Below are 13910 nucleotides of genomic sequence, written 5' to 3'. Positions count from 1 at the left end.
TAGTTAAGAAATCTACCCTCACAGGAAGAAACTGATCTTTTGGCCTTGGAAAGAAGTTCACGTAAATCTGGGTCTATATGATTTTTTTTTTATTTTTTTTTTTTTAATTGGAGGATGCAATGCCTTCCCCATAGAACATGCAGGCAATGAGAAAACATGGAAGTCTGGCACATGCATGCCAGTACTCTTGGATTAGATAGAGCAATGCCTGGAGGTCCTTTCCACAGTTGATGGAAGAACAGAATTTTTAGGGGGCAAGACAGTGAATAAAAAGACTCCAGTTAGATGTGATATATATGGTCATGTTGGTAGCCCAGGAAGGATGGGCTGATCAGATTCTCTGCTTATTACCAAAAGAATGCTGTGTAAGTACACCATGGCCTGTTACCAGATTATAAACAAGATAAGATACATGTTACCTTACTATGATTACACTTCCTGGACTCCAAGACATAACATGGGCCTTTTTAGATTGCTAACTGCATCTAGCAGACTAACAAAGCAAGCATCAGCACTAGATACTATAAAACCAAAAGCCTGACAGTTAACGGATGGCTTATATTCCTTTCAGAACAATTCTCATGTTCTCTGCCATCCTAGGAAAACATTATCAGTTTACATTTTATTCACCTGTGTATACCATGAACAGAGATTTAATGGAAACAGGTTGCTGGAATGGTGTTCTATAGATGGAGCCTATTTACTATTCGTGATCGTCAGACAACCCTACTCATCAGATCATGAAAACCAGGTACACCCAAATAGATGCTGCTGAGGTGGCTACTAAATGGAGTAAGGCACAAGCAAAATATCTCGCATGGATTATACAAATTAAAGTCACACTTGTTCTAATAAGATGTTGGGTTTTTACATTTGAGATGAATTGTGGTGCTACAGATACTAGGCACAGAGGAAGCTGCAATCCACAACATAGACATTTGTAACTTTAGCAAAGGAAGACTCTAAACAGCAGAACAGGTTGCAATGAAAAAAATCAGTTCAGGCAGATTCAGAATGCCACTGAGATTTTCCTACGGAAGACAGCAGTTTTTATAAGTCTAATATTACATAACTTTGAAAAGTCACACAGGCCATTTTTGATATTTAATCATTTCTAGATTGCTATTATTTACCTTGTGTCACCTTAATTTAGAAGTTGACAGAGTAATCTGGTATAAAGAACACAAATGACAATGTTTTATAACTGTCCAGCAACTTACTTAAACGTTATACCAGATGTTCAGTACTTTCATCAGTTTGACATGAACTGAATTCTCAATTCTTTCAAAACCACGTTCATATCTTGGAATTTCATTATTTCCAAAACTAGAATGATTGGTATATGAAAGCACAACTGCTATTTTAATTCCAGCATCCCAGGCTAACACAACGTGTAATTTAGTCCCTGAAATCACAAGACAATAATTTTGAGACTGTGACAGCTGCAGATCAGCTTCTTGGTTATACTTTCACTTGAGATTTCCCTCCCTAAAGATCTTAAAGCAAACCCAACAAATTGGGAAGTTTACGATACAGACTTATTCTATCACAAATAGTAATTTACCAACCAATAGTGGGATTTGTGGTAGAACTTCTATAGAGACTCTTGAACTAATATGACTGCACTGATCACGTATCAGTGTGAAATCATTACTTATACAGGAACTGAAGAGGCAACAGAAACTATACTGGTTTCTGCAAAACTAAATGAAAAGTCATGTACTTCCAAACTTGCAAACCGGGTACAGTGGTAAAGGACAATGCAAAGGAAAAAGGCAGAGCAAAACACCTGGTCACTGGTAACTGACTGAACTTTAGCATCCAGTACGATAACTAAAGGAGCAACCACTACACACAAAAAAAATAAGACTTTAGTAATAAGACAGCTTAGAGGTATGTATTCTCAAATCAGTGCAACTACTTAAGTTGCCTTTCATTCAGTTTTTCAAGACAGTTCTATGTGCAAAGCATACAAACTTCCAAGACTCGGCCACAGGATATTATCATTTGTATTTTGTAGATTTTTCTTGTAACATTGCTTGCTGAAAAATTTTGTGCAGTCACTGACTAGGTCTTTCAGTGGACAAACCAGTTCACTGTATGATCTGCATCAATGGTTTTGTACTGAAGTAAACCCATATATACTTCTGGCCTCAAGTGTATTTCTTGCTGGCAGAGTAAGTGTAGAGCAGATGGAGAGGTTCTAAAAAATGTAAGATGGGTTCTCAAGCATCACTGAAGGGAATAAAGAGAGCTGTCTCCTCTACATCAATATCTGATTTCCTCCCAGAATGACCACCTGTTAAAAGAATGAACTGTTTAAATGACTGATGTAAATCTATAATTAAGCTTAAATGTTTTGAAAGATTGAGCAGAGAGAAGAAAGAAGAAACCGGAAGTAATGATCTCATACAGCTATGAACTTTTTTTTTGTTTGCTTTTGAGTTACACAGGAAGTAGTGCCTATGATCAATAAATTTCATCCAAATATTTGAATTTGCCTTGTGTCAGGATTCAGGTGAAATTTAAATTTGAAGAAAACTACATATAATTCTGAATTCAGTTTTTCAGCACTAGAAATGCCCAAACCTCTCAAGACGGGGTGTAATGATAAGAAATACGTATGAGTTTCAAGTGCAACTGCCACTTTGAAAGAAGACAAAAGATTACTGTTTCTTCTAACAAAGCACAATGTGCAAACAGAATTGATACTACTGCTAATAAAAGTGTAACATTTATATCCCAGGGCATAAGATGCCATTAGAATAAGGAGCACTACCAAAAAGCTACAGCAATGAATAACTTTCAGTCTCATTTATACAGAAAATGAATAGCTGGTTCTCTAATCAGCATAACGATTCTTTTGTTCCAAGCTATTCAGCGCAGCAAAGCTTAACAACAACGAAATGTACTACTAGTGCTGCTTATGCTGACTACTGTTATTTCACTACACTTGAAACTAATAATGATTTTCTAGGAAAACCTATAATTGCACTCTTCCAGACCTTACTATGAACTTCTGGCTGCCCTTCCTTTGTTGGCTCCATAGAAGGAATTTTATTGTGAACACAATAGTGCTGACATCTGTCATAGTACCTTGTTATCATCATCAAAGTATATCAGTTTGATACCAGGTTATTTACAGTCTGCCTTTAAGTCATGGGCTTGAGTTGGAAGCCAAGTCCACCATTGTCCGCAGCGAAGGGACATGGCACTATTAACACTAGCTTTGAATAACACACTGTTAGGGAGTGTATGTGCTAAACCACACTCAGCCCTTCACAGTATAACCTGGAGTGCAGGAAAATGCTCATACTGCTTATATAACCCAGACTTAGTTAACATTGCTTTTACTATCACAGTATACAAGGTAGGAATTCAGACACAGACAACATACAAGACTACACACTTGAAATGTCAAGACCAAGATGAAAGCTTAATAACCACTGAAGTGAAAAGCTGGCAGGACTCAAACAGTCATTCCTTCTTACTTTTCTGATGATTCATGAACATATTTTCTGTCCTGGCTGCTATAAGGCAGTCCCCCCCAAAAAACACACCTTACAGTACACCTGCAGAACGTGGAGATGGCCTTCCATACCAGTCTAATAGATGAGGTATAAGCCTAGCTATCCTTTAACTCAAGTCCTCAGAATTCACTTGTTCCAAAACGGAACTGTTATTATTATGCTGAAACTTCTGTCCATGTTAACAGGTTTCATTCTAGCCTCCTTTTAAACTAAAATAGATTCTAATAGTATCACTTCATTTGAATCAACTAACAGTAACAAAAATTTGGCAAGAATGGTAGTGATGAATAAAGCTATGCAGTAATATAGGAAAGTAGTAAAAAAAATTCGAATTATAGAAATATGGTACAATGAGCTTTAATTAATTGTCAGGGGATAACAAGCAGGAACAGTATGCTTATCAAGCCAAGGATATATAGAAATCAATCTGAGAAGTACCTTTATATCAAAGGTTGACCCTGAAGAGAAACAGAAAATAACTTTGAAGCATTTCAGATCATATCACATTCTCCCTGCAGCACCACCCCCCGAAATGCCCATAGGGAATTCTGTGAATTGTTTCCCCAGATGCCTTGCACACCAGCTGGTTAGGATTAAACATCTTGCCTGCGGCACCTTTTAGGCCTTGAGGCCTGGTATTTCTGACAAGGTGATGAACAGTGTACAACTGTGTATACCCCATATGTTTAAGATAATCTAGAGTGCCAGAAACACTGTTAAATCCATGTACAGTAGTGTTAAGGGTTAGAAGAAAGCTGTTCTTCAAGCTTGAAAGTTACAGCTCTAGAAAGTCCTTTCTTTACAACAATATATTCATAAAACATTAAAGAGTTAAATCTTCAGGTTTTCCTATGCCTCTGATTTTCTGTTATTTTAACACATTTAGTGCATACAAATCACAAGCCTACTTGCAGAATGCCAAGTGCTAGCAAGCCTTTCACGTCACATAACAATGACCAGAACTTTGCAATTACAGTGTGTGTACAATGGATGTAGTCAGACACCAACCTTGCTGTGAGCAACACCATGCAAGTGAACGGAAGTACCTCCCTTAGAGGAAAAAAACCACCCTACAGCCCTAAATAAACACTGTTTTGTTTTCACTTGCACTGTAAGATGAAGTCTTCATGGTAGAGTTCTGTCTAGATTTCAAAATGTATGTGTGCATTAAGCCAACAGCTTATTCTGAAGTTGTGTTTTTCCAGAACCTGGCTTTAAGTGCCCTATCCTAATGAACAAATTCCTGTTTGAAGCACCTCCTTTTGTTCATCTTTAACATAAAGACCATGTAGGTTCTTTCATTATCTGATCCAAATTACTTTGGACTTGCTAATCAGTGGAGAGTGGCTTCAACTATGCTGAAAGACAGCAAATTCTCCTCTGACAAGACAGTGTTTCAGCCAAAACCACATGTCAACTTCTGAATTTTGCATAAAAACTTAAGCCTCAAACTTTAATTACAACCTAACCTCTGAAAAAGAGGAAAAGATATCCTTAAATACAATAACTGTCTGCTGCAGTACTTTTAATGCTGTTTAACAATTGCCATCAGAACACCAACTTGTTTTGCTCATAAGCTACAGTTTAAGGTGTTAAAGATTAAATATCTGATTAGTTTCAAGACTAGTCTTCCAAGAATGCTTCCCATTCTGCAGAACATGTTTTTCTGACAAGTAGAGAAACCTGAAGCATGAAAATGTGGTTTCCTGCACATTCATACTTACTACTAGGTAAACCACAGGATGGCAGCTTTCTGTTACCAGCTTTATTGTTGTGTCCTTCAAAAAATTTGTAGGAACATTTTAAGAAACAGGAAAAGGTGTACAGCAACCTTATCCATAATCAAATGTAGTCATTCATCTCAGTAATAATGAAAACATATTCTGTCAAAATGAGTTTACTGCTCGTACACTGTATTATGACAATTTCTGTACACAGTAAGAAAATATTTAATAAAAAAGATGCCAAAGTTGACTTATATAGTCCTAAAAGAAATGATTCTCCAGCTCTTTATAGCTGTATGTAAAAATATCACCGCTCCTAATAAAACCCTCAGGCACACAGAGTTGAACACATTAACTTCTACCATTTTCTAGGGTTGCTATTTAGAATTTACATTGGTACTACTGAACCCTAGACCTACAGTTTTTTGGTTTGTTTTTTTTTTTCTTTTGTGTGTGTAGTTTTTTTTTTTTTTTTTTGGGGGGGTGTGTGTTAAAAAAGCTATCTGAAATATTTTCTTCCATTTACAGAAATGACACGAGGACCTCAAAGTCAGATGCAGTGGGTAAAACCATTGTGGTTTGATCTGTGAACCATGATTAAGTGCACAAAACCAGCTGCAGTGGGTAGTTTCTGGATGTATGAGAAGGGGTATATTTTGCTTTCTATGAGAAAATACACTGTCATGGCAGAACATGCAATTATGCAACTCTTGGTGGTATCTTCAGATCTTAAGTGTTGATGCCTGCTCCAAATGTAATTTACACTTCCTTAAAGATTAGGAAACTTCTGGATGAAGCTTCAGTTTAGCTGAATAATAAAGCCATAAATAAATTTTGATTGCTTGGTAACTTCCCCCTGCCCAACTCCTTGTTAAAAAAACCCAACCAATCAACAGCCTAACCCTCTAGGTGCTCTCTCAGCACAATACAGACAATTCCAATTAAGAATGTTCTCTTCATTAATCTCTTCTAGTGCTTTTTACAAAATCTACTTAAGGTGACCAGCCAAGATGCGCATCATGAAATACAGTACATGAGTTTGCAATTAAGTACATCAAGTAACGGAGGCTTTTAATGGAAGCTCTCCCTTTGCTTCCTTTTATCCAAGAAACAAATAAACTGAGCATCTGCTAACTTTCTGCATTTCACTAGAACAGGAAACACAATGATAGGAACAAAGTAAAGAAATAAGTAAATCAAATGTCATGCCCTGCTGTCTGGCTAGCGATAACACAAAACACAAGTCTCTATCAGTATAAAGTCAATCTAGACAAATTATAGACTGGAAGTGTGATGTCTTGAAAGTAAAAAGTGGGAACTTCAAGTTGTCAAGCTAGATTAAAATATTCGTATTTACAAAGACAACAGCACTTCAGATTAAATGTTTTAGTGCAAAACAGTAGCCATGTTGTTACTCCTGCAAGTCAAAAGGTTAAGTATATACATTCAACACACATCAATAACAAACAAGAAGTAACTGATACTCTTAAACATCCTCAGCTCTAACCTCTCTACCCTTACCAACCTAAACAGGGATCCCTGGGACACCAGGAGGTTTGGCCAGTGTACTAGTTAGATACCAACATATGTAAAGTGATTGAGAGAGATGAACACTTAGCAGTGTTATTAAATTATATGAACTTATAGCCCTACAGCAGAAACAGCTTTCCTCTTTTTTGATATAACGCAGATCCTATACGCAATGCTTAGTTTTGTCAGTGACCACATAATTCTCTATCCAGTTTTGGTTTTACAAGTTATAAAAAGGGCTAGAAGTTAGATTGAACTGAACTGCAAGTTTAAACAAAATAAATCTCAGGTTGGGGGCAGGGGCATCATTCTTGCATAGAGGGCATTGTTCCTTAGAAAGGAAGCACTGTGCGTACCATGCAGTACAAAAACAATTACTTTGTTAATATGCAGATTCAGTGGAGCCAAATTTGAGTCTTGTAGCAACAATAGTGCCTGGTATCATTAGAAAAAGGAATATTTGAAGTCAAGGCAGTACGTTATAAAAATAACTCTGCAACAAAACACAAGGACTTACATTTATCCACTATTAGACTGCATTTAACAGTGAAAGGGCCTCATTTAACCGTGGAAGAGCTTGTTATTTAAAGTGTGGCATCTGAAGCATCAACACCTGCTTTGAGTTACCTCTGGCAAAAGTTAAACAAGAGGTATCTAGCAACTGGGATCTATTTAGCAGACTAAATAGCCTATGTAAACTACCACATCTGATAGGATGATAGATTTTTATTTTAATATAAAGTGTGATATGTATTTCATAAATGACATCTGGTTAATCGTGGCTATCTGACCCATCTATCCAAATTTTGTCTTTTACAATTATTTCTCTTTCTTCAACTCTAAATATGGGTCCTTTCCCACACTGGGAACACTTTCCCACTCAGTGGACACAAGGACATTATTGAAAGCTACTTTTTAATTACAAGGCTATTTCTAGCTTTTCCACTGTCTTCCAGTTTGTTCATGCCTACTAAGAAATGACACAACCTTATTGCATAGGAGAGGCAATACTTCAGAAAGCAGCAATCACATGTTCTGACTTTTCATTACCTATGCTGCATACACTGAAGCAAACATAACATGTAAATTAGTTGCAACACAGCTCAGTATTGCATGATGTTTGAAATTATAGCTGAAAACCTGGGTAGATATAACAAATCCAATCAGCTGTACTGGATATGGAATTTTTAAGATGCCTTCCACTATTCAGTTTTAAAGAACAAGGACAATATTGCTCTTGATAGAAAAAAAAATTTGAAATAGGAAAAAAAAAAGTATTTTGTGTCTCATTTTTCATTTTGTGTCAGGCACTCATAAAAAGCAACAGAGCTGCAAGGAGCCAGGAGAGTCTTTTGGAAGCTTCCACCACCTAGGTGTTAGCCCTAATAATACACAAACATTGACATTTTATGTTCAATACTGCTGCTTCATTTCACTCCAGACACCTCCTGTGGAGAAACTCATTACTTGCATGATTTGCCAATACTAAAACACAAACTTCACTTCCATTTAAACAAAGAAACAAACTTACTACTCTGTTTCCTGAGGATCGACGTGTTGCTCTAATATTAGAGGTGCTCCTTGGGTTGGCTGGAGTTGCCAATGGAAGAGTATTAGAAACTTGAGGAGGACTGAAAGACATCAAAGGTAATCTGGTATCTCCAAATATGCATTGCTTGGAACTGGATTTTTTATTAGTGAACTTCTCATTTTTACCATTTCCCGAATCTCCACTACCAATCTCTGTTTTTTCCTCATTCTTGATTCTTCTCAAGCAGTCCTTTAGTGTCATCTGAGTTGCAGGCTGACTCAACCAGCACAAGAAGAGTTCATCCACCTTCATTTTCAGTACAGGTTGCAGAACTTTCCCAGGTGACATTTTCTACCAGTTTCCTTTTTTGCTGGGTCAAATTCAAAATAAAGGTTTGGCAATGATCTACTTATTCCACTTGACTCTCAGTGTTCCACATACTCCAAGCTTCCTGTTAAGAAAAATGCTATAATTTAATCTTACAGTTTTAACAGTTTTCAAGATTTACAGTGTTGATATTTATTTCTTCAACATAGCAACAGGAGTTGAGATACACACTAACATGTGACTACATCAACATTTTGTAAGTGTAAGCCATTAATCAATCAGAGTCAAATCCAGAGGATTATTTCCTTTAAAAGCATAGTGTGGAAATGATGGAGACTGGAGAGAAAGAAGCTGCACTCAGACTTTCTCAAAGAGTCATCCAACAAATGTTCTCCAAGCACATATGTTAAAAAAATACAGTTATTATGACAAATAGCCTCAAAGATACTTATGATTGAGCCTGCTAAGAACTAAATGTCTAAGCAGTTTATGCACTGCCTTGGTGACAGTACAATTGAGATTTAAGAAGCAAGCCTTTCAGTCAAGAGACTGAGAGCTAAGATTGAAGGCCTAATTTTTATTCTGAAGTCTGTGCTTCTGATTTAAAATCTTGCATTGCATGTTGCAGCACAAGACGCATTCCCATATGAGTGATATCCAGCTGAATTCCCAAGATCCTTCCTCAGGATTTGATTTGCCTGCCCACTTGGTATCACATAGTCATTTGACATTTTAAGAACTGATCTATTTGACATTCACTTTTACAGTCTTTTAAAGTCCATGGGAAACCTGACGTGACTCAAGAATTGGGCTGGTATGATTTCAGGTTCAGTTGCTCACCTGAAACAAAGAGAATATATATTGTTTTAGAGAGAGAGAACTCGAGCAGACTATTGAGAACAGAACACAAGTTACTATCATAATCTCTGCAATCAAATTACTTAGTGATCTGGTGCAGTTTAACTAAATCCTATTCTTCCTTCTGTTTTTGGTATTTTTTTATTTTTTTATTTTAAGACTTTATCAATATTTGATCCGTATGTAGAAGGCAGCAAAGATCGTAGAAGGCAGCAAAGATCACAGAATCATTATGGTTGAATGGGACCGCTGGAGATCATATGGTCCAACAGCTCTGCTGAGGCAGGGCCATCTAGAGCAGGTTACACAGGAACACTTCCATCCAGACAGGTTTTGAATGTCTCCAGAGGGAGACTCCATAACCCCCCTGGGCAGCCTGTTCCAGTGCCACCCTCAATATAAAGCTCTTCCTCATGTTGAGGTGAAACTTCTTGTGTTTCAGTTTATGGCCACAGATACACAAATAAGAAGCTTTAAAATGAGCAGCTGAATTTGGAAATGAGTAACACCAACAAGTGAATGTCCCATTGACTCAACGTACTATCAAAATCAAAGCTCAGCCTTTATCCCACGGCAGAACTAGAAGTCCTGTAATACTGCACCAGTAAGACTTCTTAAAACCTCTGTGTTTAATAACTTAACAGTTAAGTTACTCCGTTGCTGAAATTAAAGGTCGCGTTGTTCCGCTTGTTTTTCAGATCAGCGCTTTGACAGCGCTTACAGCTGTGCCAGGGAGCATGAGGCAGCGTGTCCCTGGGCCAGAAGGCAAAGGGTGCCCTCCGGCACTAGCTGGCAGCTGGCACCTCCCGGGCGACAGACGCAGTGGCCCGGAGCAGAAAGGTCTCCCGCGGGCTACACAAAAGCGGCGGACAGGGAACCAGTCGCTTGGTGGCACCGACTAGCCCCATCCCCGCGGACCGGACAACTCGTAGGGGGGAAGGTGAGAGAGGAGCAGCGCGGAGCAGCCGTGCCACCCGAGCGGGACGAGGAGGAGGACGCCGCTGCCCCGGGAGCGGGAGGTGAACGGCCGCCACCACACGCTCGCTCCATACCCCAGGAGACGGTTGTTGGCAGGAGCCCGGGCGGAGGGACAAGCCCTTTCCCCGCAGCTCGGAGGCAACAAGCGAGCCCAAGGGGGCATACGAAGGACGAGGGTGAGACCGAGACCACCGAGACCACCGAGACCACCGAGACCACCGAGACCACCGAGACCACCGAGACCACCGAGACCACCGAGACCACCGAGACCACCGCCACCGACCCACCTGTACTGTACTGTACTGTACCGTACCGTACCGTACCTCACACTCCACACCGCCCCTCCCGCCGCTACCTTCAAACCGGCGCCTCCTTCCGGCCCGCCCCGCGCGTCCTCGCGAGAGCTCACCTCTTCCTCCCCGCCAGAGACGCGGCGGATGGTCACTATGGTAACGAGACGGGGCCCGCGGCGTTCCCTGCGTGCGCCGTGACGTCAGGGCGGAGGGTTGTGGTGGTCGGTGGCGTTAGCCGCTGTTAGCCCGGTGCCTTCCGGGCAGCCGGTGCGGTGGGGGCGCGTTGGCGGGGCGTCCTTCAGCGGCGGGTCTGAGAGTGCGCCTCTGTCATGCTGGCGGGATGGCGATGGGCACAGCCCCTTCCCCTGCGCACCGAGGCTGGCCTCTGCCTCAGCGTAGGAATCACAGAATCAACCAGGCTGGAAAAGTCCCAACCGTTACCCCAGCACTGCCGAGGCCACCACTAAACCGTGTCACTGAGGGACCCATCTGCACAGTTTCTGAACGCTTTAAGGGACAGTGATTCCACCACTGCCCTGGGCAGCCTGTGCCAATGCCTCACCACCCTTTTAGTGAAGAAATTTTTTCTAATACGCAGTCTAAGCCTGCCGTGGTGCAGCTTGAGGCTGTTTCCTCTTGTTCTGTCACATGTTACCTGGGAGAAGAGACCAGCCTCCACCTCACTACAACCTTGTTTCAGGTAGCTGTAGCGAGCAATAAGGTCCCCTGTACGCTTTCTCTTCTCCAGACTAAACAACCCCTGTTCCCTGAGCTGTTGTTGATACGCTGGTTGCTCCAGACCCTTCACCAGCTTCCTTGTCCTTCTCTGGACCAGCTCCAGCACCTCAATGTCTCTCTTGTAGTGAGGGGCCCAGAACTGAACACAGGATTTGAGGTGCAGCCTCACCAGTGCCCCATACAGCGGGATCATGACTACCCTGGCCCTGCTGGTTACACTATTTCTGATACAAGCCAGGATGCTGTTGGCCGCCTTGGCCCCCTGGGCACAAGCTGGGTCATGTTCAGCAGCTGTCAGTCAGCACCCCCAGGTCCTTTCCACCAAGCTGCTCTCAGAGCCGAGGCAGACACAGTTTGGGGGAGTGAGGCACTCAGGCTGGTTGGTTGGGCCCCTTGCCCCAAAAGCTGCCGGTAATCAGAGATCATGCCAGTGTCCCACTCTGGAAGTGGAGGCAATGCCAGATAAAAAGATAATTCCCTTACTAAGAGAACAATGTATGCCAGTCTCTTTGCAGCCCCTTTTGCACTGGCCAACGTACACTGGAAACTTGAGGTTGCCAGCCTTCACCTACGAGGCTCTCTGGCGCACTTGTCAGTGCACTGTTACATAGCTGATCCTTTGCCCCATATGTTTCTTTTAATTTGTTTTGTACATCAGCAAGTCATCTGTGTTTTTACATCAGATGTCTATTTCCACTATTCTGTATTTTCCTCATGTGGCTGCACTTCACTCTTGTTTATTCATTTCCTTTACAGTGAGACACTCCAGATTTATGATGGGTTATTACCACAAATTCTTGGAACGTTACTGCTGTGGAACTGAAGCTGTACCAGAGATGATGTCATTTGCATGTTACAGTGGTTTGAAGGGAAGGCCTAAAATTGCAGAGAATATTAAAATAGGATAAGGAAGTGTCGTGTTTTAAACCCAGTCAGCCATAAATCAGCCACGCAGTCTCTCTCTCACTGCCCCCCTTCTTTCCCTCCCCCTGCTCCTGGAGGGATGGGGGGCAGAATCGAAAAGAATGCATCTCCCATGGGTTGAGATAAGACCAGTTTAGTAACTAAGGTATAACACGAACCACTGCTGCTACCACCAATAATAATAATGATAAAGGAAATAACAAGGGAAGAGAATACAAAACCACCCGCCAACCAACAACAAGCCTGACCCAGCAGTGAACTAGCCCTCTGGGTAACTCCAAGTTTACATCCTGGGCATGACGTGCTGTGGTACGGAATACCTCTTTGGGTAGCTTGGGTCAGGTGTCCTGTCTCTTTTTCCTCCCAGCTTCCCCTCCTCCGTGGCAGAGCATGAGGCTCAGAAAGTCCTTGGTCAGATTAAACATTTGAGCAGTAGCTAAAAACATCGGTGTTATCAGCACTGTTCCCAGGCCGAAAGTCAAAAACACAGCACTGCACCAGCTACTAAGAATGAGAAAAAATGACTGCTACTGCTGAATGCAGGACAGTATGTGAAGGAATGGAATTGTTTTCTCATCTTTGGGGCTTGGAGAGAGGATATGGGGGTAAGAAAGGGCTGAGGAGAACCAAAAGTCTACATGCTATGAGCGAGACATGTTACCACATGTTACCTGAATATTATTTTGATAATATTAAAAATACTACAATTTTCTTGCAAAACAGTGTTAATTTTGTGAGTATGTCAGAGGGCTTTGTTATACTGCTGTAGACACTGAAATATATTTTCAGTAGCCTTAAAATGAGATTCTGAATTCAAGAAAACCTGTAGAGTGCTGAAAGTTCTTAAAGAACTCTTCACTTTTCGAAGCAGAGTAGTACTGTGTTTCCTGCCCGTTGGTTGTTGAAGTTTAGAAAGTAAGGTTTTAGAAAACCAAAGTGGACAAAATAGCACTACCTCAAAGTGGAGTAGAGCATTCAACATAACGGAGAGGAAACAGATGTTAAAGTATGGATAAATATATCCATATATTTATTTATCCAAAATATGGATAAATATTATCCATAAATAAATATTATGCAAATAGCCATAAAGCAGGGGAAAATAAAAACTCTGTGTTATGGATAGCAGCAAGATTTTTGGCCGAGAACTGAAGGGCTGAATTAAGAAGACTGATAGCAGAGCAACAGACATGGAACAAAGAGGACTTTTAAAGCATTTTGAATGCCTTTGAAGCATTCCTTGGTGATGGTGTAGCCATCTGTTGATTGACATGTTGAAGACAGGTGGCAAGAAGGGGATCAGAGAGTGAGTTGACAGAGTTGTAGAGTTGCATATCATCTGCATAGAGATGATGCCCTTTGTTGAAACTGGCAATGAGATCTCCCAGAAGAATGCAAAAAATAAGAAAAAAGATGATCTGAGAGAAATAGAGTATTCTCTTGCGCATGCTGGTGTATATTCAAAGCAATTCTAATT

At 40.8% G+C, this 13910-nt stretch overlaps 1 protein-coding gene across 3 annotated transcripts in view; it reads right to left on the bottom strand.

Annotated features, from left to right (window-relative positions):
* Nucleotides 1-10888, bottom strand: part of PPP2R3B (protein phosphatase 2 regulatory subunit B''beta) — a 47928-nt gene extending 37040 nt beyond the window's left edge. The window contains exons 1-3 of one of the 3 annotated variants that reach the window (XM_065677558.1): nt 10834-10848; nt 9402-9482; nt 8316-8766 (exon numbers count right to left, since the gene is read on the bottom strand). In XM_065677558.1, the coding sequence (XP_065533630.1) occupies nt 8316-8663 (348 nt within the window). In that variant the 5' untranslated portion in view covers nt 8664-8766; nt 9402-9482; nt 10834-10848. Of the gene's footprint in view, nt 1-8315; nt 8767-9401; nt 9483-10765 lie in introns of all 3 variants that reach the window. The other 2 variants (XM_065677559.1, XM_065677560.1) reach the window with 2 other exon arrangements.
* Between the last annotated feature and the right edge of the window lie 3022 nt (nt 10889-13910).

Source organism: Lathamus discolor, chromosome 4 (assembly GCF_037157495.1).
Source record: "Lathamus discolor isolate bLatDis1 chromosome 4, bLatDis1.hap1, whole genome shotgun sequence".
Classification (NCBI taxonomy): domain Eukaryota; kingdom Metazoa; phylum Chordata; class Aves; order Psittaciformes; family Psittacidae; genus Lathamus; species Lathamus discolor.
This window is presented reverse-complemented; position numbering and strand designations above follow the sequence as displayed.